General features: G+C 46.1%; 2 protein-coding genes across 15 annotated transcripts in view; both read left to right on the top strand.

The window, feature by feature from the left end:
• LOC131423456 (uncharacterized) overlaps nt 1–5,702 on the top strand; it is a 63,673-nt gene extending 57,971 nt beyond the window's left edge. For all 5 annotated transcript variants that reach the window (XM_058573053.1, XM_058573056.1, XM_058573055.1 and 2 more), the window contains 3 exons: nt 88–153; nt 2,036–2,117; nt 5,484–5,702. In XM_058573053.1, the coding sequence (XP_058429036.1) occupies nt 5,496–5,702 (207 nt within the window). In that variant the 5' untranslated portion in view covers nt 88–153; nt 2,036–2,117; nt 5,484–5,495. The remainder of the gene's footprint in view (nt 1–87; nt 154–2,035; nt 2,118–5,483) is intronic.
• Bcl9 (BCL9 transcription coactivator) lies at nt 5,658–27,737 on the top strand. Of its 10 annotated transcripts, none has more exons than XR_006847519.2 (9): nt 5,658–5,796; nt 6,669–6,985; nt 8,613–8,802; nt 9,834–9,936; nt 12,198–14,439; nt 15,939–16,199; nt 20,485–20,535; nt 23,029–24,013; nt 24,154–27,737. XR_006847519.2 is itself a non-coding variant. In XM_046425756.2 (8 exons), exons 1-8 carry the CDS (start codon nt 5,744–5,746, stop codon nt 24,186–24,188), a joined length of 3,252 nt encoding a protein of 1,083 aa, XP_046281712.1. In that variant the 5' UTR covers nt 5,658–5,743; the 3' UTR covers nt 24,189–27,737. The 10 variants fall into 10 exon arrangements, 8 of the variants coding, with proteins under 8 accessions (XP_046281712.1, XP_046281711.1, XP_046281708.1 ...); XR_006847518.2 differs by having other exon boundaries at nt 23,029–24,985; nt 25,503–27,737; XM_046425756.2 differs by lacking the exon at nt 23,029–24,013.
• The last annotated feature ends 188 nt before the right edge of the window (nt 27,738–27,925 follow it).

The following is a 27,925-nucleotide window of genomic DNA, read 5'->3' as shown; positions in this document are numbered from 1 at the left end:
TTTCATCTTGTCCTTGTAGGACTGAATGTGGGACTAGGTAGTGTCCTTCCACTTTCATTTAAAAATTTCCTTCTGTTTGGGTGGCAGAGATCATTCTCAGAAAGCTCTTGTGTCCTGATGTAGAAGAAGAGAGCAAATTGGACACCTTGAAAGGTAAAGAACTTGGTAATAAGCCCATAACTTCTGGGATTCGGTCTGCATTTTGGGGGGTTTTTGTTTTTGTATCCATAGGGTTGCTTCTAAGCTAAATTGTATTGGTTCATTATTCTAGCAGTTCCTAAGGTAAAAGTCATCAAATAAATGCAAGTCAAAACTACAAATGCAGTTACCTTATACTTTTCTGTGAGCAGGGACTGAGTGTAAGTCACTTCAGAAGACTGAGGAGTAAGACAGGTGGTAGGGTGTTGAACAGGCATTTACCCTGTCACCTTTGGTTTCTAGAAACGCAAGGTGAAGGTGGCAGTGCTCAATCCCATTATGATGCATGCGTCAACCCGCTTTTATTGAGTTTCTCCTGGGTGTCAGGTGCTGAGGTGATGAAAGCATGGTCCTCAGGGAGTCCCCTGTCTATATATAACAGTGCCACAGTTTTATAGGTGTTATAGTAGTGTTAATACAATGCTGTGTGGCCATAGAGGACATAAGGGGGATAGTTGGCAATCTAGGAGAATTTCACAGAGAAGGGAAATTTATTCTGAAATACTACTTTGGGTAGCCATTATTCTAAATGATTCAAATCAAGTAGTTGAAATTCATTTTTAAGTGCTTGAATGTTGTTGAGATTCTTCAGTTTAATATGAATTTTTCTTTCTTTGAAAGTTTGCTAGTTATTGAAGGTCAGTAGATACATTTTACCTCATAAGAACTAAAACATACATTGATATTTTATGTGGGCCAAGGTCTATACATACCCTATGTAGAGTTTACTTTCCTCCGCAGTCTTCCTGCTGGTGGGGAAAGATTGGTTTTTCCTATTGTGTACTTTTGCTGAGAAGAAGCCTTTTATTAGTTGGCATGCCACAAGTTAAGAATGAGCTCGGAATGGAATCCTGAGGCCTTTTAGTTCCACATTCTAAGTTTGATACTCTGCCTTTTATGGAGTAGTGGTCATAGCATAGAAATGAAATTTGTTAAACATGACATAGTTCTAATAAACTTAGAATAGGAAAGTAGGAAAGCATCATTGTCAGAGCTGAAATTGGAATTTTAGAGGTGATTCTGAGCTTGGTCAAATTTATTTGTGAATTTACCTAAAACTTTACATCAACCCTATAGAGTCTCCTTTTAAAAATTCTGAATAATTTGGCCGTAAGACAGTCTGGAACTGTTCTTCCTTGCAATTTCAGAACTATAAGTTTTGGGCAAAGGCGGGGGCTCAGTGTCATAACTCTAGTATATGAGGACTAATATTGAAAATAGTTGTACTTGACCAGTATTTGTTCTGGCTTAATGTTAAGCATTTTGCACATAGTAGGGGTTGAATAAAAGGAGATCACATGGCCAGGTTGCTCAGCCCTAAGTTCCTTCCAAAGTATATGAAAATACATTTTCTTGCTGGATGCTTGCCCTGTAGAGATACAGTTGAGAGGAGGGAGTAACCATGAATGGTCTTCACTTTGTCAGTTCAAAAGCCCATCTGAATTTTGTCTTTTCACCTTTACAGTCAGTGCTCAGTTCTCTACACTCATAAGAAATGGGCAAAAGCAAAAGTACCCTGACCAAATGCCCAGAAACTTCAAAAGTAGAAAAATAGATTTTGATTTCACCCAGTATTTCTCTAGTGTCTGAAAGTAAAATATGCAGTTGGGAAGGAGGAAAAGCCACAGGGTCTTGAATTATCTACAGATTGTATATCTACCCTTTAATAATTGGGAGTAGGTTCTGTTTACATGGAGATGACAATTTTCTTGTCAACTAATATTTTAGAATAAGTGGGAACCCTGTTTTTCTCTTAAGGTATTTAGTGACAAATTGACGTGGTTCATTTTTTAAAAATTTATTTAGGAATTTTTTCCTACTATTTACCGTCTTCCAGGTGAGATCACCTTTAAGAAAGGGGTTCCCGGACTCCCCACCTCCAGGATGAGCACTGCAGTGTCGTGACCCCGGGGGTTTCGGTGAGTACACTGGTGGAGACAGCACTGGGGTGCAGGCCTGGCTTTGAAAGGTGGTCTTGAGGAAGTTTGGGCTTTGCTTCACGGACCTTTTCCCCTCTATATCACCCAACTCCCCTCTTCACCTCCTGTCCCTTAGTAAGCACCATCCTACTATTTACTTCTTTGAGTTCAACTTTTTTCAGTTCTGTGTGTGAGATCATGCAATATTTGTCTTTCTGTGCTTGGCTTATTTCACTTAAAGTAATGTTCTCTAGTTTCATCTATGTTGTAAGTGGCAGGATTTCAATCTTTTTTTAAGGTCAAATAATATTCCAGAGGGTGTGCATGAATGTAACGCACTTTCTTTAACTGTTCATCCGCTGACAGATACTTGAGTTGATTCCACATCGTGGCTATTGTAAATGCTATAGTGAGGGTGAGAATGCAGATATTTCTTCTCCATGTTGATATCATTTTCTTGGTGGATAAAAACCAGTATTTTTCATGGCATTGTAGTAAGTTCTAGGAATACAGGGATGAACAAGTCGGTCTTCGTCCCCACCTTCATGGAGCTTCCGGTGTGCTGTTAGAGATGAATGTTACACAGATGATCACATAATTACACATGTAATTATAAACACGGGAAAATGCAGGATGCTATGAGAAGAATGTAATGCAGAATCCCTCGTAGATTCCTGGTTTTAAGGAACCTTCCTTCTCTGAAGAAGAAACAAGCTGAGACTTCATTCTTTAAACAGAAATGTCCAAACTTGACGTGGGGGTTAGCAGACAAGTGTCAAGAATGACTCCCAAATTTCTGACATGAGCAACTGAGTGGATAAAGGAGACATTTATTAAAGTGTGGGAAACTGAAGGAAAGTCGTTTGGGAGGAAGACTACACAGAGATAGGAGCTCACGTTTGATCCTGTCAGGTTGGAACTGTCTGGGGGAGTGTGAAGTGCATGGGTGGGTGCAGTCCGCAGATGGAGGCTGAGCCTCGTGGGGATCTGGGAGCTGTCAGCATGGAGAGAACTCCAGGATGAGCACAGCGGAGGGCCCAGAGTAGAGTCCTGAGGAGCTTGGGGCTTTGGAGCCTGATGGAGAAGAGGCCTCAAGGGAAGCAGGTATGGAATGACTGGAGCGCTAGGAGAAAACTAGGAAACATGGTGTTATGGAGACCAAATGAGGTCAGTTTCAAGAAGGAAGGGATCCCCAGCAAAATCTACATGAGCTGGGCATCATGGTGCAGGCCTGTAGTCCCATCACTCGGGAGGCTGAGGCAGGAGGATCACAAGTTCAAAGTCAGCCTCAGCAACTTAGTGAGGCCCCCTAAGCAACTTAGTGAGACCCTGTCTCAAAATAAATATCAAAAGGGTTGGAGATGTGGCTCAGTGGTTTACTGTCCCTAGGTTCAATTCCTGGCACCCCCTGCTATCCCCCACAAAAAAGACGAGAATTTTGCTCATTTGTTCTTACTATCAGAAGGCCTAGAGCTTGGGGTGATAAGAGAATAAGGAACTATATGTAGAAGTACTTTGAAAATAAAAGTGTTTTATGGTCACAGCATTATTACTAGAAAGAGTCTGTGCTACCAGCTCATCATAAATTCATGGCAGATTAATAGAGATTTGATATTTGTAATATGTTTTGCATTTCTTTGGAAAGAGATTGCAACACAAATGCTGGGTGTTTCCATTCAGTGAGAAGCCAAGTAAGTCACAGAAGACCCAACTCTCTTAGTGTGTTGTACTGAGTGTTATAGAAAAACCAAAGACCTTGAAACAGGGGGTTGTCTTCAGAGACACAGCCTTCACACAGGGGTAAAATATGCACACGGAGTGGTCAATCGTGTGACACAGACAGGAGGGACCAGGAGCTATGGGCCCTGTACAGGGGTAACTGCTTTTCTTTCCTGAGGTAAAGGGTTTGGAATAGCCTTGTCCGTGCGGATGCATTTGCTGCTTCCTCCTTACCAGAGGTTGCTGATGTTTGATGGGAAGTTACAGAATGCTTTATGATTCTCTGTCAAATTGGACAAACACAATCCATTTTATGGTTTAAACTGGAAAAGCAAAAAGGCTGAAAGGTGATAGGGATAAAATACAACCTTAAATTAAAAACAAAATGTTTATAGAATTTTTTTCTCTTGAGGTCAGCCTAGAAACATTCCCTATGTTTTGTTCTAGTTCTTTTTAGCTGCCTTCTCTATTTAAAAAGTGTGTATATTCACAACTTCCATGAATTCCTTCTGTATCCCAGGTAAAGTGGTTGGGACTGTAAAAATTTCTAAATGCCAAAATAGACACTTAACACTTGGCAATGATCATACTGCCAAAACCTAGAAAATAACTGACCCTCCCGGTATTAGTCCAGTTTTCAACTCTGGAAACACATGTAAGCTGCAACACCTGAGCTATTTGTGACACGTTTTGATTCTTCAGCTACTAATCCTGCACTTAATAATCTCCCCCTTCAGTCTTGTGTTCTGAAGTAAGCGGGAGGGGAGGGAGGGGAGGGACTGACTCAGGGTATACCTGGATTTTCCCTTAGCCAGTCTGGGCTTCCCTAAATAAAGGGCTTTCTCGTTTATTCTCTAGCTAGGTTTGGGAATATTTACTTGACCTTTATGCTGCACATTAGCCTTGCAAATTGGCTCAAAAAATATATTAGCCTTCAAAGATGTTCTTTTACCTTCAGAATTATGGATCATTCCCTTGCTTACCGATGCCTAAAGTCCCTGTCATTAAGCAGTGAGAACACAAGACACACATTTGGCATAATTTAATAGAAAGATCATGGAAATCGGGAACAGAACTGATTGTATTTAATATTGGCTCAATATTTGTTTTCAGAAGTACCTCCTTTCATGCCTCCTCGCCCTTGAGGCCCTAAGAAAATAAGCATAGTGGTTTGAAATTGGGGTGGGTTTGTTACATTTTGGTGCCATTGTTTAGCCACCAGAGCTAAAATAGCAGAGTTACTGGATTGGATCTGCACTTCCCAGTGGTTTCAAAGCATTGTTTTAGAAGAAGAAAAGAATAAAATGTTTTTGAGGATTTTGTATTCAGAAGTAGAGAAATGTGAAGGAGACTAAATGGCTAAAGATTAAACTGCATTTCTCCTCTGCTTACAGATGCCTAGTTCTTGCTGCTTGGGTGGGAGGTTGTGTGCTGGGATAAGGTCTTAGTCACTCTTCAGCTACTTCAACACCAGAGCCTGTGGCCAGGATAGGAGTGTCGCCCTTTCCTTTAACTCTGCAGGAAGCTGAGGGATGATCTCGCTGGCTCTTTGTTGGCTGGTGCTTTCCTCTTGATCCTGTTGTGATGTGGTTTTATGTTTCTGTGTTATGTTATGTCTCACCATTTTGGGGTGTTCTTTTCTTGTAGAGTGCCCTGGAGATGCGAGATTTTCCTTTGGCAGCAGGAGGCACACACCCAGAGAATGCGGGAGCTGCAAGGAGAAAGGACCCACTTCCCCAGCAGAGAAAAACAAAGAGGAAAAAGGTGTACAGGTGGTCAGTGCTAAGGGACACGCCAAGCAAGCAGTGGGCCGCTGCTGCTGCTCCCAGCAGCTGCTTCTGCGATAGCCCGAGAGGAACTCGGTGAGCCCGTCCCTGTTTGTGACTGCAAGCTCAGGATTTCAATCAATGCATTCCAGTAACCCTAAAGTGAGGAACTCTCCATCAGGAAACGCACAGAGGTGAGGGCAAGGGCCACTCCCCACGGCCCCTTGGGGATTCCTGGCGCACCACAGACACTTACTGATGATACGGTGTGTTGGGTTAGAAGCAGATAGGAAAGGAAGGGAAACAGAATAGTAAATAGGAACAGAAGAGTCACCGGGCTAATGACAAAGCTTATGTAGTTGCCCTGTAGTGTTCTCTACTCATCCTTCTCGGACCTCTCCTCTTTACCACTGCACACCTTGCCAAAACTCGCATACAAAGACCAACAGGACAGTCTGCTAACCTTGGCAAGGTGAGGGCCTGAGGCTGCAGAAGTGAAACACTCGCCCCAGTCCCATGCCGGCTTTCCCTCTGCTACCCAGTACTTGAGCTGTCATTTTGAAAGGAGCCTTTCTCTCCCCCACTGGGGCAGTGGTCAGTCTACCCTGTTTTGGTAAAATGCACCGTTGGGAGGGATTCGCGTCCTGGAGGTTCTCCCTAAGCTTCCAGGCACCAGTGGGTTTCCCTCTTGCTCTCTGGGACTGTCCACGTTTCCCAGCAGGGAAGCTGGCCTCTCCTCACAGCTGTCTGTCACCAGGCTGGGGGTGCATGTTTGTTGACTCTAAACTAGTCTCCGTGTGAGAGTCACTTCCCTGTGTACATAGAAACCGTTGTCCTTTATTGACAGAAGGCCTAGAGATGGGTCCCCATGTGACCAGGGTTCCTGAAACCTGGCAGTCCACTGTGTTCAGTCCTCCTCTGTGGATGGCTTTGAAATGGGAACGAGCAAGTGGCTGAGGTGCAACATGGGGTGGTTATTTAGTCCTTAGGGTGTCCTGGACCCACTGAGGAAACTGCTGCTTCTGTGCCTGGTGTCTTATCTCCTTTTGTTATTTGTTTCTTCTAGTAGCCCTAAGTCAAAGCAGGAGGTGATGGTCCGTCCCCCTACAGTGATGTCCCCATCTGGAAACCCCCAGCTGGATTCCAAATTCTCCAATCAGGGTAAACAGGGGGGCTCAGCCAGCCAATCCCAGCCATCCCCCTGTGACTCCAAGAGTGGGGGCCATACCCCTAAAGCACTCCCTGGCCCAGGTGGGAGCATGGGGCTGAAGAATGGGGCTGGAAATGGTGCCAAGGGCAAGGGGAAAAGGGAGCGAAGTGTTTCCGCCGACTCCTTTGATCAGAGAGATCCTGGGACTCCAAACGATGACTCTGACACGAAAGGTATGTCTCTAAGACCCCTGAGACTCAGAGGGAAGTCGGTGTCCTGAGGGAAAGCCTCTGACATTTGTTGGAGGCCAGAAAGGCTAGTGTCGGTCAAGTGGGGAGAACAGGAGTCAGATTCAGGAGTTCTCACAGGGTGTAATGGAACTGTTTCTTCTCACTTTTCTACTCACTGGAGCCTAGTCTGGAACCACCTTGTTGAGTGCTGCCCGGGGGGATGCACATAGTTTGACGGGGTGCCTCACAGGGCTGGCCACATGTTTATGCATGTCTTTGGCCTCTGTGCTGATTCTCCTTCAGTTTCCAGTCAGTGGCTCCAGCCTCTCTGCAAGTGGCCTAGAGTGGAGCAGTTAGTTCTCCAGCATCCCCTCCTGTTCTCCATCCGAGTAGTCCCCCTGGGCTTGGGTTTGTGCTCTCTGGTTGCTACTTTGCCAGGCTTCCAGACACAAGAGGAAGCCTTGATGGCCCTGACAGTCCTCTAGACTTGTCACAGCTGATTTCACTGTGGCAGGAATGAGTGACTACCAGATGCGGTAGAGATTTGGCAGGTACCAAAGTGGAGTCAGCCAGAAAGGGGTATGATATGTGATTTTAGGTTTTTCTCCTTCTAGTGTAAGACTAAAAATCTAACTGTAGGCCAGAATGTGAAGTTAGTTTTCAAGAACTGGAACCCATATGAAAAATGGAAAACCTTGCCAGGTGCAGCAAAAGCTGGCCTCATGGTTATCCCAGCTAGCCTGGAGCCTGAAGCAGGAGGATCATCAGTTCAAGGCCACCCCTGGCAATTTAGTGATGTGTGATGGAACTGATTCTTCTCACTTTTCTACTCACTGGAGCCTAGTCTGGAACCACCTTGTTGAGTGCTGCCCAGGAGGATGCACATAGTTTGACAGGGTACCTCACAGGGCTGGCCACATTTTTATGCATGTCTTTGGCCTGGAGACTCAAAATGAAAAATAAAAGGCCTGGGGTTTTAGTTCAGGGTAGAGGGTTTGCCTAGCGTTCAGAGGCCCTAGGTTCAAGTCCCAATATTGTGAAAAGAAAAGAAAACCTGGGTGATTGTTCCCCCTTTCTTTCCTCCCTACCTCTTTTCCTTTCTTTTCTTTTCTTTCCTGTCCTTCCTTCCTCAGGTGTTGGAAGGCCTCCTTAAGTTTGGGAGGCCTACTATGAGGGCCAGCACCATGCGGATGCTAGGGGTACCATGGTCAGTAAGATAGACGCAATAGCCTCCTTAAGGATTTGAGTGTATCTAGAAGCTGATCGTTAAACAAACAATGAAATTTCATGAATGCTGAAGTAAGAGAAGTTAGGGGACTGTGAGTTCCATTAGCTGGGGCATCTAGGCAAGTCCAAGAAGTTTGAAAACTGTTCCCAGGAGGGAGGGACAGTTATACTGATATCTGAAGGATGTATTCTATTTACAGAAATGAGGAGGGAGGGTGCTTTGTAATGAATCATGTAGGGAGAAGAGTGTTTGAAATTTTATAAGTAGAAAAGAAGGTTTCCTCTTAACAAGATAATTTCTCCTTGAAATTCTCAAGGTGGGTTTGTGTTGCGATGGTGTAAATGCTGGCAGAAAAAAAAGAGTCTCAGTCTTTCCATGACAATGAGTCTTTTATTCTTTTAGAATGTAATTCTGCTGACCATATAAAGTCCCAGGATTCCCAGCACACACCACACTCCATGACCCCATCGACCGCCACAGTTCCCAGGTCTTCCACCCCTTCCCATGGCCAAGCTACTGCCCCAGAGCCCACACCTGCTCAGAAGACTCCAGCCAAAGTGGTGTATGTGTTTTCTACTGAGATGGCCAATAAGTAAGTTGATGGCACTGTCTTGCTGTTGAACGTCACTTATGTGTGTGGGGAGAGGGGACCTTAGTTCTTATTCCCCTTCCCCTTGCAGATTGATTTTTTTTCCCCCTCTTGTATCATGTAAAGTTAATAGTACAAAAAGAGATAAAATAAGATGTAAATCCTTCCCCATCCTACTCCCCAGAGGCAACCACTGATAATACTTCCTTGACTTTTTTTTTCAGAAATTTTTTGTGCTAATACAAATATACACATCTACCTTTTTTAAACATAGAAGAGTGATTGTATAATAAATACTTTTTCTACAATTTGCTTATTATTATTTTTTAAATGCCCCAAGTAGTAAATGTCTATAGTGGAATAATTAAAATTAAAAAAAAAAAAAAAACCACTAAAAAGAAAAAACCTCTGGAATTTAAACACAACTACCATGAACGTCTTGCTATATATGTTCTGAGTGGATGGCTGAATCGATTTTTATTCGTTTATTCGTCAAAAAGTACCCTGTGTGCACTTTTTTTCTTTTCTTTTTCACTTAAGATAAAAAGTGAATCTTAACAAAGTTAAACTTTCCGTATCCCTGGGTGTTTTTGAGATTTTAGTGTTCACACTTCTTAGTTTGGGATTTTGAACTAGGATCTTCTATAAAATACCTTAATAGTAGGTTCATTAAGAAGAAGAAAGTTTGGGGTTTTGTTTTTTGTTTTTTTAATGCCTCTTTTGGGGTACATTCATGGCTGTCTTTAGTTTCAGGTGTTTGATGATAATAAAATGTTTCCCTTGGTTTCTTCTTCTGTTCTTAAATTTATTTTTTAGTTGTTGATTTAGAGACGCAAGCCCAGAGCCTCACACATGGCAGGCTGCGCTCCACCACTGAGCCACCCCCGGCCCCTTGGTTTCTTCTTATCCAACATCTCTGGTGGTTCTTGGTGCTTCTCCTTCCACTCCCTTAGAGGTCCAGCATGGGGTCCAGTTGGGGTCACAGTGAGTGAGACAGAGACATGGCCTAGCACGTTGCCCTTTTGTCTCTGCAGAGCTGCCGAAGCCGTGTTGAAGGGCCAGGTTGAGACCATCGTCTCTTTCCACATCCAGAACATCTCCAGCAGCAGCAAGGCGGACAGAAGCACAGCCCCTCTGGTATGTGGTTGAGAAGTGGGTCCACAGTGACTGCCCAGGAGGGGGTGGTGATTGACAAGGAGCTGTATTCTGGATATCTAGTGTGACCCTGGCATTGTAGGGCCTTAGGCATGTCACACTGTGCCTTTCTATCAGATGCTGGTAAACTGATGACGTGTAAGGGGAAGAAGGTGCTAAACAAAAGAGGAGTTACACAGATATTTCAGGGTCACCATCTCTAGGAAAAATCTAAATTCAACCCTATGTGTAGAGCAGATGTTTTTAAAAAATAACATTCTTGAATTAGTTGAAGAAAAAATATGCAGTGTTTATTTTAATGCATATAGTTGATTAAATTGAACCAAACGACATTTCTGGTGTCTGGCATTGTCCAGGCATTGCACCAGATGCTGTGGGGAATGCTAAGAAGCTCAAGACACAGTCCCTGTGTTCAGAGAGCATGAACTCTGATACTGGTATGAGTCTTAATCATGGGAAAGTTAAATGACAGTAAGCAAAGTTATAATTCCAGATAAAATCGGTGCCATCTTGTCTACTTTGTGTATCAAAGAAATCTCCATCTCTGTGGACATAGCAGAGCTTGAGCTTTCCTGAACTTAGGAATTTTATGTTTCCCAGGTATATCCACTACTCAGAGACGGAGAGCGAATACCATTATATTTACAATGCTTGTCGTCTGGGGGTCCACTGGGTACCTTGCAACTCAGTTGAGCTTTATTGACTTAATGATAGTTCTTAATACAGTTATCACCTCCACCTTCTCTGGTGCTAAAATGTAATCAGAATTGGAGTTAGGGAGGGAATTAGTAATAATCCATTGCTCCAAATCTGAAATGAAAGGGGTAGTGAGAAACAGTTTCCTTGACTATAGTTGCTTTATTAAATCTTACCCCCCTCTAACCTGGCCAACCAAACCAAACCTGAAACGGCACGACAAGGAAAATTGGGGTGACCTCCATGCTCCAGTTGAGGAGTTGCAAAAGTGGAATTGTGCAGAGCCAAACAGATTGAGCTGATTTTACCCATACTAATCTATCTACAGACAAATGTAAATGTGCATCAGTACTTCCAATGAAACATTTGTGTATATATTTTTTCACAGAGTATAAATACTCAAAGGATGTTTTTGCTTACATGAAATATAAGTTCTTCATTTGTGTAGATACACGTAATAATTCATGTGCAGATTTACCCAAAGGTAAACATTCCAGAGAGTAAGTGGGGAGGTAAGTTAAGAGCCTCGTGGGTTTAGGAATACAGAATGGATTAAATGAACAAGTAGGAACAAATGAACACCAGAAAGGGATTAGGAGGGTCACTGACAGCTGGTGAAAAATAACTGAGAAAGTTTGTAGACCAGGCCCTTCTTAACCCTCTGAAGTCTCAGCTGTGCTGAAGTCGAGACCTAGAACATGTACATCCTTCTCCAGACAGTCATAGTGTCTGTGTCACCAGGTGTAGGTAAGGGAGCTTTTATCAGGACTCAGTTTAGCAGAGTACTTAATAAATTGAAAAGGGCAGCCTGCTGTCCATTGGAAGGGACAGATCAGGGGACACCGCCAGCTAGATAACCTCAGACTTGTGTGCACACGCTTCCTTCCTGCAGATTGTCCTACTACAGTTAATGTACAAATTCTTATCAGATACGGAATCAGTGATCACAAACTAAAAACAGAAACCATAGATGTGAGGCCCCTGGAAACTCAAGGAGGGGAACACTTCAGTCGTCACCCTGCCAGAGGGGATGTGACATGGAGTGGCCTCCCGCTGCATCTAGCTGGCAGAGCACAGAGCTACAAGTGAAGCATCAGACCTTTTGATTGATGACGATAAGTCTGCATACCCTATTGTACTTCCAGGAAAAAGAAAAAGGTGTTAGGTGTAGCCTCCCACATACCAAGGAACTAATTTTTTCCCTGAATCAAAAACACATAGTAGACATGTGATATCAAACCTGTTCCCGAAATAGATACTCAGATATATTCTCTTTGGCAGAGTGGCTCTCCCCTGGCATGCTTATAAAGTTTTTGGAACCTGATCTTCAACAAGGGAAAGAGGATGCCATTTGACAGTAAGGTTTTAAAAAAAAAAAAAATCTAAACATCTCTATGTCCAAAGAAGGGTTGTACGTAAATAATTTCAAAATCAAGTGTCAGTATAGAGTTATGTCACTGGGACAAGTCCTTTATAACGTATCTTGCTCTTTTAATTGCCCCTCTGTTCAGTTTACCAATGATCTAAACAATCTCATTTATCTTCAGAATACACAGATATCTGCCCTTCGCAATGATCCGAAACCTCTCCCACAACAACCCCCAGCTCCAGCCAACCAGGACCAGAATTCTTCCCAGAACACCAGACTGCAGCCAACTCCACCCATTCCGGCACCAGCACCCAAGCCTGTGGCACCCCCACGTCCCCTGGACCACGACAGTCCTGGGGTGGAGAATAAACTGATTGCTCCTGTGGGCAGTCCTGCCAGTTCCACTCCGTTGCCCCCGGACGGCCCCGGGCCAAACTCAACGCCCAACAATCGAGCAGTGACCCCTGTCTCCCAGGGGAGCAGTAGCTCTTCGGCAGATCCCAAAGCCCCTCCACCCCCATCAGTGTCCAGTGGCGAGCCCCCCACACTGGGAGAAAACCCCGACGGCCTGTCTCAGGAGCAGCTGGAGCACCGTGAGCGCTCCTTGCAGACCCTCAGAGACATCCAGCGTATGCTCTTCCCTGATGAGAAAGAATTCTCAGGAGGACAGAGTGGGGGGCCCCAGCAGAATCCTGGGGTATTAGATGGACCTCAGAAAAAAACAGAAGGGCCAATCCAGGCCATGATGGCTCAGTCCCAAAGCCTGGGTAAGGGTCCTGGGCCCCGGACAGATGTGGGAGCTCCCTTTGGACCTCAAGGACATAGAGATGTACCCTTTTCTCCAGATGAAATGGTTCCACCTTCTATGAACTCCCAGTCTGGGCCCATCGGACCTGACCACCTGGAGCACATGACCCCTGAGCAGATGGCGTGGCTGAAGCTGCAGCAGGAGTTCTACGAGGAGAAGAGGAGGAAGCAGGAGCAAGTGGTGGTGCAGCAGTGCTCCCTGCAGGACGTGCTGGTCCACCCGCACGGGCCGAGGGCCGTGGGCCGAGGGCCGCCCCCTCCCTACCAGGTGACCCCTGGTGAAGGCTGGGCCCCCGGGGCTGCAGAGCCGTTCTCTGATGGAATCAGCATTTCACATTCTCTGCCCCCCAGGGGCATGGCTCCCCATCCCAACATGCCAGGGAGCCAGATGCGCCTCCCGGGATTTGCAGGAATGATAAACTCTGAAATGGAGGGGCCAAACGTGCCCAACCCTGCGTCTAGACCAGGCCTCTCTGGAGTCAGTTGGCCAGACGATGTGCCAAAAATCCCAGATGGTCGAAACTTCCCTCCCAGCCAAGGTGTCTTCAGCGGTCCTGGCCGAGGGGAGCGCTTCCCAAACCCCCAAGGATTGTCTGAAGAGATGTTTCAGCAGCAGCTGGCAGAGAAGCAGCTGGGTCTCCCCCCCGGGATGGGCATGGAAGGCATCAGGCCCAGCATGGAGGCGAACAGGGTGATCCCAGGCTCCCAGCGCCACATGGAGCCCGGGAACAATCCCATCTTCCCGCGGATACCAGTCGAGGGCCCGCTGAGTCCTTCCAGGGGCGACTTTCCAAAAGGAATGCCTCCACAGATAGGCCCTGGTCGGGAACTTGAGTTTGGGATGGTTCCTGGTGGGATGAAGGGAGACGTGCATCTGAATGTCAGCGTGGGACCCAGCCCTCAGATGATACCTCAGAAGATGAGAGAGGCTGGCGCGGGCCCTGAGGAGTCGATGAAGTCCCGCCCAGGCGGCTCAGACATGCTGCCTGCCCAGCAGAAGATGGTTCCCCTGCCATTTGGTGAGCACCCTCAGCAGGAGTATGGCATGGGCCCCAGGCCATTCCTTCCCATGTCTCAGGGTCCAGGCAGCGGCAGTGGCTTGCGGAATCTCAGAGAATCAATTGGGCCCGACCAAAGGACTAACAGCCGGCTCAGTCATATGCCACCACTACCTCTCAACCCCTCGAGTAACCCCACCAGCCTCAACCCAGCTCCCCCCGTCCAGCGTGGCCTGGGACGCAAGCCCCTGGATATATCTGTGGCAGCCAGCCAGGTGCATTCCCCAGGCATCAACCCTCTGAAGTCTCCCACGATGCACCAAGTCCAGTCCCCGATGCTGGGCTCACCCTCGGGGAACCTCAAGTCCCCCCAGACTCCGTCGCAGCTGGCAGGCATGCTGGCAGGCCCAGCTGCTGCTGCTTCCATTAAGTCCCCCCCTGTTTTGGGGTCTGCTGCTGCTTCGCCTGTTCACCTCAAGTCTCCATCACTTCCTGCCCCGTCACCTGGATGGACCTCCTCTCCCAAACCTCCCCTTCAGAGTCCTGGGATTCCTCCAAACCATAAAGCTCCCCTCACCATGGCCTCCCCAGCCATGCTGGGAAGTGTAGAGTCAGGTCAGTATCCTCACAACGGCATCCTCACAGTCGCACTCATACCTGGAGATTGCCAGACCCTGACTTTGCTTAAGAAAACTGGTGTCTTTGAATGTAACCAGAGGAAGTGGCCTTTGCCAAACGTGGCAAGGTGCATCATTCTGAGTACTGCGTTAGGCGTATGCACAAGTACCCAGCCCTACAAAGTGTCTTGTGTGTGGTGGGTGCTGTGGAAGGAGGAGGGGACTTACATGAGCACAGTGAACACAGACTGGCGAGATAGAACGTCCTAACAGTGGGGAAATGTGACTTCCTCAGATCCTGGGCCCACCCACTTCAAGGGGCTATGACTGAGTCTTGTCCCATGCAAATAGAGGGAGGCTATTCTAAGACTTGTTTGGTTCTTGAAACTATAGTTGCCCACAGAAAACTCCATTTCCTCAGATCAGCTGCAGTTTGTTCATATTTTCTTCTTGGGAGAGACCCTCACTGATGATAGTAGCTTCGTGGGTGGAACCAGAGCACTGAGGTGTGATACTAGTTTTGGTACAGTCTCCACCCGAGAAAACTAGAACCAGAACAAGATGGGAGGCCTGTCCTGCCAAGCCAAGGGTCTTCCTCTGGGGTAAGCGGGTCATTAAAACAGTGGAGTAGATAGCTGCTTCGGACCTTCTTAGGTCAAGCATCATGGCCATTGTTTTAGTTAGCTTTTTTGCTGCTGTGACTCAAAGATCTGACCACAACAACTTTAGGAGGGAAACTTTATTTGAGGGCTCATGGTTTCAGAAGTCTCTGTCCATAGAAGGCGGGCTCCATTCCTAGGGACTCAAGGTGAGGCAGAACATCATGGCAGAAGAGTGTGGCAGAGGGAAGGAGAGAGAGAGAGAGAGAGACTCTGCCCTCTCCAGATAAAAAATACATACCCCATAGCCGCTCCCCCACGAACCACTTCCTCCAGCCACAGCCCACCGGCCTCCAGCTACTACTCATTTGGTCCCAGCAGGGATTAATTCATTGATTAGGTTAAGGCTGTGGCCCAACTGTTTCTCCAAACCTTGCATTGTCTTAGGTGTGAGCTTCTAACCCATAGCAGTCATGGAAACGAAGAGTTTGTGTAGGGTGATATGGCTGGACCTGGGGTTGGGCACTAGTCTGGCTTCACGGGGTTCTAATACCTGGATCAGGCTCTAAACTGTGACTGGCAAGGGAAAGAGTTCCATTTACATTTCACATTCTTTTCAATGAAATGGTTGCTCGTAATCTCATTTTTCTAATGTATCCCTGCTGCGTTTTGTCTTCACATCTGCTGATGCGTCACCTCCATATCACGCCACAGTCTCCTTCTGCACACACAGAGAGCTTGACTAGAAGATTGATGACTCGTGTCCTTGGTCTAATAACACTGTCCTGCTCATCTCTCTCCTTCCTGGCCTTGCCAGTTCATAATCATAGGGCCCAGTAGCTCTCAGAACCAGTGGACTCCCTGCCCATCTTTGTTTTGTTTTGCTTTGTTCTCCTAGGTGGCCCTCCACCGCCTACAGCCAGCCAGCCTGCCTCCGTGAATATCCCTGGAAGTCTTCCCTCGAGCACACCTTACACTATGCCTCCAGAGCCAACCCTCTCCCAGAACCCTCTCTCAATTATGATGTCTCGAATGTCCAAGTTCGCAATGCCCAGTTCGACCCCATTGTACCATGATGCCATCAAGACTGTGGCCAGCTCTGATGACGACTCCCCTCCAGCCCGTTCTCCCAACCTGCCGTCAATGAACAACATGCCAGGTAAGAAGCCAGAAAGACGGGGTGTGGAGCTGGTGCTGACTAGGGAGAAACTTCCTGAATTGTTTTCTTAGTGACAGGTGGACGTTGAATAGTTAGCCATGTGCCATCAGAGTCAGTCTCGGTGGAGTTGAGGTGCCTGACTAGAGGAGGGTGGCCTTCCTCATCAGCTCATCTGAGGGTGTGAGAGGGCTTCCCTGCTCTGCGTACCTGGCGGGTTCTGGACTTTTTCCTTTGGGGTCCTCCTGCCGTCATGCTGAAGTCATTTCTTTCTCGCATGCTGATGGGAATGTCGTTAGCGCTCACGTGGTTTCCTGGAAAGGCACCCTCAAGCCACCAGCCACCACAGGGTTCCAGAGAGTGGAAAGCCCCTGTTTCCTAGATGAGTCCTTTCTTAGAACTAGGGTGATAATAAAAGTCTTCCTTTCACCGTTTGCTCTGTCTGCCTTCATTCCTTCACCCACCTCCACCTCTGCCCCCACCAATCTCAGAAAAAAGGCGTGATCTTCAGTGGTGAAGGTGATGGCAATCCCAGTTAACCAGGTTAGGCCGCGCTGGGTGACGGGCACAGACGCCCTCCCTGCCGCCCTCAGTGACGGTCCAGAGGGAGGCCAGAAGTTTAGACATCCCAGAGACTGGCAGACAGGACACTTCCCCTTTTCCATTAAACGTCATCGCTGTCATTGCCTTGACGTGTCTTGTAACCTGGAGTTAAATGGTCTCTTGGGAAGGCAACATAAAATAATGCCAGGTGTCAGTTGGGAAAAAAGACTCGTTTGGGTTCTTTGTTATTATTCCTGACCACTGGACTTGTGGAACCAATAATCCTGTGTCTCCAAAAAGGGCCGTACTTCAGTCGTTCAGGCAAATTATTTTCTTCCTGTGTTAAATTGTCTCCAGTGAAGAAGACAACACTGTTTGCATATTAACTTAGAACTTTCACATAGAATTTTTCCCTTGCTGTCTTCTGCACAGTCATGTCATATGCGTGGTTCAAACGCCCCCCCCAAGTGTGTTATAATCTTTTGATGGCAGGGATTTTGTTTTCCCATGATAGAACTGTGCACATTAGATGCACAATAACTTTTTTTGTTAATTTGATTTATTAGTTTTTCTGAGTTGCTTTTAGTTGAGTTGATTCCTTTGATATCTTTATTTTTCTAGGAATGGGCATTAATACACAGAATCCTCGAATTTCAGGTCCAAACCCCGTGGTTCCGATGCCAACCCTCAGCCCAATGGGAATGACCCAGCCACTTTCTCACTCCAATCAGATGCCCTCACCGAATGCTATGGGACCCAACATACCTCCTCATGGGGTCCCAATGGGGCCTGGCTTGATGTCACACAACCCTATCATGGGGCATGGGTCCCAGGAGCCTCCGATGGTACCTCAAGGACGGATGGGTTTCCCCCAGGGCTTCCCTCCAGTACAGTCTCCTCCGCAGCAAGTCCCGTTCCCTCACAATGGCCCCAGTGGAGGACAAGGCAATTTCCCAGGAGGGATGGGTTTCCCAGGAGATGGCCCCCTTGGCCGCCCCAGCAACCTGCCCCCAAGTTCAGCAGATGCAGCACTTTGCAAACCCGGAGCCCCAGGGGGTCCGGACTCCTTCACTGTCTTGGGGAACAGCCTGCCTTCGGTGTTTACAGACCCAGATCTGCAGGAGGTCATCCGACCTGGAGCCACCGGAATTCCTGAGTTTGACCTATCCCGCATTATTCCATCTGAGAAACCTAGCCAGACTCTGCAGTATTTCCCTCGAGGGGAAGTCCCAGGCCGTAAACAGCCCCAGGGGCCTGGACCTGGTTTTTCGCACATGCAGGGGATGATGGGTGATCAAGCCCCCAGAATGGGACTAGCATTACCTGGCATGGGAGGTCCAGGGCCAGTGGGAACTCCGGACATCCCTCTTGGTACGGCTCCATCCATGCCAGGCCACAACCCAATGAGACCACCAGCCTTTCTCCAGCAAGGCATGATGGGACCTCACCATCGGATGATGTCACCAGCACAATCTACAATGCCCGGCCAGCCCACCCTGATGAGCAATCCAGCTGCTGCCGTGGGCATGATTCCTGGCAAGGATCGGGGGCCTGCTGGGCTGTACACACACCCAGGGCCTGTGGGCTCCCCGGGAATGATGATGTCCATGCAGGGCATGATGGGACCCCAACAGAACATCATGATCCCCCCCCAGATGAGGCCCCGGGGCATGGCTGCTGACGTGGGCATGGGTGGATTCAGCCAAGGACCTGGCAACCCAGGAAACATGATGTTTTAAGCTGCTAAGATTGGATGTGCCGATGCTTGTCGAGATGAGATTCCAGGTCCTGAGAGCTGCTCAGAGGGAGCGCCAGGAGTGCTGACTGTTGGTCATGCAATAGGGGGACAGAGACCCGAGGGCTGCTTTGGGGGAGGGGAACTCGAGAATGTATGGATCTATCTGAAAACAAATTATTCATTTAATCAACAGGTGTGTTTTTTTTAAGATTTATTTTTTAAAAATTATTTTTGTGGACTTGGGTATCCCATGATGGCACCTACTTTTGGGAATCTGTAGCCGTGCTTTGAGAATCGCCATGGGTCACGTGTTGCACCGTTCTCTGTATGTTTACGTCCTTTGGACTGGCTTCTCCCAGGATTCTTTTATGTTTTGTTTTTGTTTTTGTTTTTTAAATTTGGGCTTTATTTTTTTGTGTGTACTGTACTATATTGTAAAAGGGATTTTAGCAGAGACGTTAGTCTTTGGGGCAAGAGGAGAACAGGAATGCTGGGCTGTTTACTTTAGGTGGAGAATCCATCTTCAGACTTTGGACTATTTTCTTTCAACTCCAGTGTATAGAAAAACCAAACTACGACCTCAGAGCAGAGTATTAATGAAAAGCACAAAAAAGGAACTAAGTTCAGCGAGGGGTGGGGGGAGGGGGGAAATTTTTCTTTTTAAAAATAATGAAGCTTAGGACATTTGTTTCAGTTCGAGTGCTCGTCAGCACTGTCTGTCTCTCCCAGTACACAAACCCACCATCAGGTCTTCTCTGTTTCCCCCACGCTTCCCGTCTTAGCTAAGTGTGTTCTCCTCCCTCGGGCCCTCCTCTCCTCTCCCCTGTGGCAGCTGCAATACCTGGTGTTCTGCTGGGGACTGCTCCAGCGAAGCCCTGTTCCTGCCGGGTGTCCTCCTGGCCCTGCAGGGGAGCTCTGTCCTGGGAGGGCCCTTGGCCTTCTCCCTTGGCCTTCCCACCCCCAGCCCACTCCCCCTGCCCACCTCATTTTCTGTTCTCTTTTTATTAGGAATTCCCAAGTGAATTTTATTAATGTGGGAGTGGAACAGATGCTAAAAGCTACCCAGGATTTTGTTTTTGTTTTAGATTTTGTGGTTCCTTCCCCTTCCTTCCCTCCCATGCGTAAAACGTTCTGTGTGACCTCCATTAAATTTGGTACAAAACCACTCGCCAGAGCTGTGGTGTCAGAAAAATAAACTATATTGTTTCTTACAAAACGGAACTGCCTTTCTGCTCACTTGGGTCCTGTGTGTTTCGTGTTGGCGTACTGGTTGCCACGTGCCCAGCAGCGGAGAACCCATGTGTTAGAGTTGGTCACTGGGGCGACAGGGAAAGTCTCAAGAGTGCCTTCTCAGATGAAGCCTGTTCCTTGCTACAGAGGAATCGTTACTCAGGACGTTCATCCTGTACTGTCTCAGCCCGAAGTCCTGGTTATGAGCAGAAGAGCAACCCTAGTCCCCTTGCTGACCTTGACCTCTCGGGCGGTTGATCATCTTTATTAGGAGTGTTTGGTGACAGTTTAATGGTATAAAATAATTAAGAAGGCAAAGATATGTTCAGCCATTTGAACAAGCTGTGAGGTGTCCCTGCCTCCTGCCAAGATAAAACGTTACTACACCTGCAGATCCTGGGTTCTCAGTCCGTGGACTTCTGTGTTCATCCTCCCTGTCACCCCTGCTGGCCCTGCAGACTGCACACTCCACTTCCCACTGGACGTGCCTGTAGCACCTCAGGGTCTCTGAGGGCCTTGGTGTCGTGTTTCTGGGCAGTTGACTGTATTCTGGCCTGCGCACTTCTTTGGTCATAGGATTTTTACCCCGATGAGTGGGCGTCTGTGTGCATGTTTGTTCCTAGGTGAGAGGATCTAAGCAAGGAGCAGCAGGTGCAGCACCATTTGCTGACAAACTCGTACAATTGGGCTCTGCTGGTGTTTCACGGTCTGAGTGTGATCTGTGAATGTTGCTCTTTCCGACAAGTGCGTTTAAGAGCCATTTTCTCTCACCTTCAGCAGTTTTCCAGCCTGAGCAACACAAGAGCCCCAGACAGCAAACATGTGGAGGTAAGTGTCAGAGCGCCTACTCTCCCAGTCACCTCCGTGTGTTGTCCTGCTGATTTCTGAGGGGCCCTATGAAGGAGGTGGTTATGATTTCTTCTGCACTTGAGAAAATTGAGCTTAGGAGTTTAAGAAACCCAACTCAATCAGATCTATTCTGTTGGTATTGGGTGGTGTGACTTTTTATGTTCTAGAGAAATTAGGATAGTAAGAGGTTTTCATTCTGCAAATTCAGCCATCTCGCTAGGTTTCTTGCTTTGAATTAGAGAACAGGGTAACAGCCAAGCGTGCGGAGCGTGAGATGAGAGCCTTGAGGAAGGCTGGGGACTGGCATTTGTCCATGGGCTCGTTTCTTAGGCAGCATAACCATGGAAGAGTGTCACGGTCACTGATGGTGTGTTGTCCCCTTGCTCCTGCCAGGCAGCGGGGAGTCAAGTCAGGAAAGGGTTGCAGAGCAGGTACCACCTTGGAGGGCAGGCAAGAGTTGGGCGGCCTCTGAGGAGGCAGTTACAGTTGGCTCAGGGACTGCTGCCCCCTTCTGGAGAATTGCTGCAGTACAAATCAACTTTCCCAGTTCCAACTAGTTGAGGTTTTTAAACACGTCACAAATCTTTCATTTATTTACTCTATCAACATATGCCACCATTTCATCATGTTGTGTCTGATAAGCCAAGTCTATTTGGAGCTATTACAACTTTTTCTACGTCTTATGAAATAAAATCAAATTTTGAGAGACTTCATGCAATTGCATAGGGAACTAATGATGCAAGATTTTTTTTTTAACAAAAAAATCAATAAGTGGTAAAAGTGTCTCATCCATACACAATCCTGTGAAGGCCCAGCCAGTCTTCCCTTACCCGCTCTCCCTGAGTTGGGACTGGATGGAGGAAATGCAGTCAGTCATGGCCTGCTGCTTCACCTCAGGGTAAGTGGTGAGGCATGGGTCATGGCGTTACCTCTTAAGAGCTGACAAGGAATATGTGGCACTTCCACTGACACAATCTGGAATAAAGTGATTCTGCAGTTGTGAATGAACACAAACATCCTGTAGTGATCTTATGAAGGGTGTGGCATGAGAAAATAAAACTCATTCATTTTGTGGTGCTGGGGGTCAGATCCAAGGCCTCACACTTGCTAGGCAAGCTCTCTGTCCCAAAGCTACATCCTCTACCCCCAATAAAATTTAAGGCATTCTTCAAAAAATTGACCCAACCTCTTTCCCAGTTGTCCTGCTCTCCCACAACTTCTCAATATTGTGACTGCTGTTCAGCTGCATCACGGGGCTGTTAGACCCCACCTGGCTGTATGATCTGCTGTCACTGTGGGGAATTCTTAACTTCTTGATGTTGTGCCACATATTTCCAGTTTTTGATACTGGGATTGGACCAAGAGCACTCTACTACTGACCAGCGGCTCCAGCCCTTTTATTTTGAGATGGGGTCTTGCTAAGTTGCTAAAGCTAGCCTCAAACTTGTGCATCTCCTGCCTCAGTCTCCTAGGTAGCTGGGGTCACAGGTGGCCACCACGTGCCTGGCACTGCATTCATTCTTACTTTCTGCTTAACCAGCAGCTGGGAGCACCCCAGCTAGATAGTCGTGTTCCAACTAAACTGTGTACCCCTTTGTCGTTTCCTTTTCTTTCTCTGAGTACTTTCAAAGTAGTGAAAGGAGAAGGAAGTCGTCTTCAATCCAAGGACACATGTATTCAACAAAACTGGTAGAGGAGCCACTGTATGTAAGAACTGGGCTAAGGCTGGGCTGAAACAGTCGATGTTTGATCAGCCACTAACACAGGTCCCCACTGGTGTGACAGTGCTGACCCTGGTCCAGCAGGCCAACAGGCCGTCTCCATAGAGCCTCGAGCCCAGGGGATGCTGTGTGACTCTTGAAGGAGGGAGTTTCCTGTTGGTGAGGGAAAGGGAAACAGCAGGGAGGTCTCTTTAAGGGGGCAGAGGAAGGGGCGGTCATGAAACCCTGGAGCGGCCCACTTCAAGGTTCTGAGCAAGAAGGCTTAGGGTGTCACTTAGTGGTAGCGGTCGGGCTTAGCATGTGTGAGGCCCTGAGTTTGAGCCCTGAACCACAAAATTTGTAAATCAGTTTTAAGCAAGGGAATGAAGTGATCAGATTTTTTTTTTTTTTTTTTTTTGTAGTTGGACACAACACCTTTATTTTATTTATTTTTATGTGGTGCTGAGGATCAAACCCAGGGCCTTGCACATGCTAGGCATGCGCTCTACCACTGAGCTGCAGCCCCAGCTCAATCAGATTATTTTTCATAAAATTTACAAACTGGAATGTGTGGAAGGCAGCTGGGGGCTGGGGGAGGGAACCACAGGAAGATCACTAGTGAAACTTGCTTATTTTACAAAATCCTTAAACTCAAGACTCATCCCTTTTGCTTTAAAAAAAGAAAAAAGAAAAAACATCAAATTGCATCACATTTCCCATACTGTTTAGAAAATTTGAATCTTTTTTTTTTTTTTTTTAATTTATTTTTTAGTTTTCGGCGGACACAACATCTTTGTATGTGGTGCTGAGGATCGAACCCAGGCCGCACGCATGCCAGACGAGCGCGCTACCGCTTGAGCCATATCCCCAGCCCCGAAAATTTGAATCTTAATGCCACTTTCTTTTCTCTCGCTCAGATCTGTAATTTTTTTGGAAGTCACAAACTCTTACATTTAAGAAAAATCATATAATCTTAATTTGGCGGTTAAATTTTTAATAACACATGTAAAGCAAATAGTCTAAAAAGCACAAAAACCATTTTATGGCCAAACATTTCATGGAGGGAGTTAAAAAATAATGTCTAAAGGAAAGTATGTTATGAGGATTATAATAAACTTTGTCTCCCCCTCCCCCTCTCCCTCCCTCTCTTGTTTAACCTGGCTTCTTATCTGGGTATGAATCTGTGTTCTGTAGGTGACCTGTAGGTGACTACACTCCAATGTCATCTCCTGGCTCAGTGCTTAATTGCACTTGGCAACCAGCCCTGCTAGAGGAGGAAGGGGAGTGGGCCTGCGGTCACAGAAAGATGGCAAAGAGAACCTTCACAGGAGTTGTCTCACACACACTTCCTCACACAAAATCAAATGATGAATTCATTTATTTCACCAAATGCAAAAGAACTCAGGCTTCCCTTGCAAAATAGCCCACTCAGAGTCCAAGCAATCTGAGGGACCCGAGGATTCCAAAGAACTGGTTCAAGAAACCCAGTCATAGGAAAGTCAGTCTTTGCTTGGAGCCACAGGTGGCAGGCAGCTGGGCTGGCTGACCTGCGTGTTCCTGTGTGCTCCTGGGGGGCTTGACTCCTCATACCTGGCCAGAGGTGAAGTCCTAGAATCTATTTATTTATTTTAACCTGGGAAGCAGCCCCAGCGCGCAGCTGTGTGCAGGCTGCCATCTTCCGCTCCAGTGGCCAGAGCAGGGTAGAAGGCAGAATGGCTCACAAGTCCCGGTGGTGTCTGGCATCCAGCTAATTCATGGTAAGGGTGAGCTTCAGTTCTAAGGTCTTATTTATTTGTTTACTATAGAAAGGCCTTTGTGTAAGGCCTTCTGGGAGCCTGTGTCTGTTTCTGATCTTCACCCAGCTCCCAGGGCTTTCATTTCCTCACTTCCCTTTTAGGGACTCCACAGCCACCCTGTGAGGACCTCTCCTGAAGACTGAGCCTGTCCCCAGGAGTCCGTCTGTGACCTGAGAATGTGCTTCACCGGCTCTGGTTCGGCTGCTCAGTTCTCAGTGTCAAGTGTAATGGGGGCTGGGCCCGGCACCTTCTAGGACAGGGTCATCACCATTACATTCAGTCAAAATGTATTTGGTTACAGGGGACGGAGGATTGCTGTGATTTATTTTGTTCTCCAAATTACAAAGTCTCCTAGTCTTTGGTAAAGTCCTCTATAACACTTGTCAGTAGTTGAGCTATTAAAAAGTTTCATACCCACACAGATTTATTTATACAAGTATATATGAACATTTAATTGAGTAAAATGTGAAAATAATTAAATGACAGTTTTGAAATGTCAACCCACTGCAATTAATTTATTTTTCTCTTTATTCTGACCATACTTGGTGCCTGCGAGGCCTTTAAAATACAATCATGATTATTTAAATGCTTGATAATACCAACAAGGAAATACAAAGATCAAATCCACACGAAGGATGAGCCAGATGTCACCTGGTCCAAGAAAGAAATTATCCAGCTGTTAGCCTAGTGTAGCAGGATCCCTGATGTTAGCACAGACCTTTATAAGACAGTATCGCCATCACTTAAACAAAAGCACTGAGCATCTACCTTACACGCTGCGCGGTGCTAGGCTCAGTGGATATGACAGCTGCTGTGGGAACCTCTGTCCAGCTGAAGAGATGCACAGAGGGACGACAAGACTAGATTCCCTGCTCAGCGTTACCACGTTCTGTGTTCACGTTCCATAGTGAAGTGATGGCTGTCTTGGACATGGTAAGAAAGCAATCCTACCTGTGACTCCCTTTCTGCATCACTGCCCTCCCCTCTTCCTACGTCTTCCCCCATCAGCAGAGGAACATTCCTGAGGCTGGGGACTGAGCAGCCAACACCAGCCAGTCACAATCGGTAAGCATCATCTGGATGCTGACAACTCTAGAATTTCTATCTTCCTCTCAGCTGATTTATATGAGTCTAGATTTGGTCAACTGGCACCTTGATGCTGCCTCTGGGGTGACAAACAGACACCTCAAACTTACAGTGTCTTAAACTGAACTGCTCAGTTTCCCCAGATCTGATCTCCATTCCCAACTTCCAGTCCAGCTAGTTCAGTCTCAGACACTGGGACTCATTCTTGATTCTCTATTCCTCAAATAAAGCCTTCGACAATGCTTTCATGACCTTTTCCAGAACATATCTAAATCCACCCACATTCCTCCATCACTTGTTCAAGTTACCATCTTTTACCAGTTCTATGATGTTCATTTCTTTTTTGTTTTTAATATTTTTTTAGATGTCGATCGACCTTTATTTTACTCATTTATTCATATGTGGAGGATGGAACCCAGTGCCTCACGCATGCCAGGCAAGTGCTCCACCACTGAGCCCGGCCCCAGCCCCCATTTCTTAATCTACCTTCACTCCTGCTGTGTTCTATCTACTCTCCACATGGTACACAGAGAAACCTCAAAGACTACAAATCATGTAGGCCGCTTTCTTCCTTAGAGCCCTGTAATGCGTTCCCAATGTATGAAATCCAAGACCTCTAACGTGCCTCCCAGGCCCAAGGCACCTTGCTATGCTCCAGCCAAACCACTTTGATTTCAGTATCTCCAATGTACCAAGCTCTCCCTTGTATACACGGAGGGACCTTGGGGGGAAGATGCAGGAGCCAGGCATGGTGCCAGATTCTGAGAGTGAAACTGGAAGGAAGAGTCGTGGTGTTGGGGAGAACCTACCCACTGCTCTACAGGGTCTCCATTTGAGCCACCCAGGAAGGGAGGCCACTCTGACGAGGGTCATCAGCTCTAACATTCAGAAAATTCTGCCACTAATGAATCGGGCTTCTTGGGACTTTTGCCTTGGACATCGGTATTGATTCTGCCCTTAGATGTACACACAAAATAAGGGAGTCCTTATTCACATGGCAGCCTTTCAGATAGCTGGCCATGGTCAGCATGTCCCTCCAAGTTGTCTGTCCGCCAGGCCAACGCCCCAGTCCACCGTCACGACCCGTGAGATCCTGTCTGAGTTCCCAGGCTCCCTCATAGTTTGGTCTTATTTTGTCACAGCTAGACCTACTTTAAAGGAGCAGCAGAGGATACTCGGTGCCTGATCTCATCTCTCTGATCTCACACAGTGAGACTATCATGTCCTTTTATCCAAACACAGTTTTACTGATACCGAAAGTTTACCTTTTTTTTTTCCTTCTGCTATATGGTTGCATTGAAATTTTAGGAAAAGAAAACCCCAAGATCTTTTTAATATAAAACTATTTTTACTCCCAATCTTATATTTTCTTTGGCTTTTTTAAGCCTGTATTCAGAATTACAGTTATTCCTATTTTATTTCAATATTTATTTTGATCTGCTATTCCTTAGAAACTCTTCTAACATTCTTTATATTGATTCTATTTTTTTATAAAAAGCAAAGCTGTTATGATTTTCATCCACGTGATGAAAGAGCCCAGAATAAAGTCCTAAAGTTCTAATTGTGAAGCTTTATAGAGGTACCTTTTCTCATTCTTTTTTATTATTATTATCATCATCATCATCATTATTGTTGTTGTTGTAAAAAAAAAAAACACCTAGCATAAAATAGATTATTTTAACCATTTCAAAGTGCACATGAAGATGCTGTGGCGTTAGTACACTCACATTGTTACACGACGGTCACTACCATCCATCTCCGGAACTTTTCCATAAGGCAAACTGGGAATTCCGTACACATCTAACAACCTCCCTCTCTTTCCTCCCCAGACCTGGACACCACCTTCCTACCATCTGACCCTATGAATCTGAGTGAAATCATACACTACTTGTCCTTTTGTGTCTGATTGATTCACTTATAATGTTTTTAAGTTCATCCACATGGCAGATGTGTTCCCATTTTAAGGCTAAATAATATTTCATTATATGTATGTATGTATTTTGTTTATCCATTCATCATTGACATGGTGTTTATGTTAATTTCTTCATTTGACGCCCATGAATGACGTTGTGGGCACACAAATATCCGAGTCCCTCTTTTACTTCTTTGGGGTATATACCCAGAAGTACTAGGTTATATGGGAACTTTATGTCTAATTTTGTTAAGGAATTGCACACTGTTTTCCATAGTGGCTGTACCATTTTACTTTGCTCCCGGGAATGGACTAGGATTCTTATCTGTCAACATTCTTATTAATACTGGTTATTTTTGTGGGGTTTTTTTTTTTTTGGAAGGGAGAGGGTGTTACTTGTTTTGTTTTAAGCAAAGTCCTAACGAAAGCTTTTATTCCAAGGGCATGAAGTAGTCTCTCATTGTGATTTTGGTTTGAATTTCCCTGATAAATAATGATGTTGAGTATCTTCTCCATATATTTACTTGCCACCTTTATGTCTTCACTGGAGAAATATCTGTTAAAGTCCTTTGCCCATTTTTTGATTGAGATAAATTTTTGTTATTGTTGGATTGTAGGAGTTCTTTATATATTCTGAATATCAATCCCTTATCAGACATGTAATCTGAAAAAATTGTCTCACATTCATGGCCTGCCTTTTCTCTTTTTTTGATTGTGTCCTTTGGTGCACTAAAATTCATTTAATTTTTATTTTGATGAAGTGCAACCTATCTATTTTTCATTCTCTTTCCTGTCTTTTTTGTGTTATACCAAGAAATCATTGCCAAATCCAATATCATGGAGCTTTTCCCCTGACTTTTATAAGTTAGGACTAA

The sequence above is a fragment of the Marmota monax genome, unplaced genomic scaffold (assembly GCF_021218885.2).
Source record: "Marmota monax isolate L192 unplaced genomic scaffold, Marmota_monax_Labrador192_F-V1.1 WCK01_AAM20220418_F8-fsc00320, whole genome shotgun sequence".
NCBI classification, from domain to species: domain Eukaryota; kingdom Metazoa; phylum Chordata; class Mammalia; order Rodentia; family Sciuridae; genus Marmota; species Marmota monax.
The sequence above is the reverse complement of the archived record's forward strand: the minus strand, read 5'-3'. Positions and strand labels throughout refer to the sequence as shown.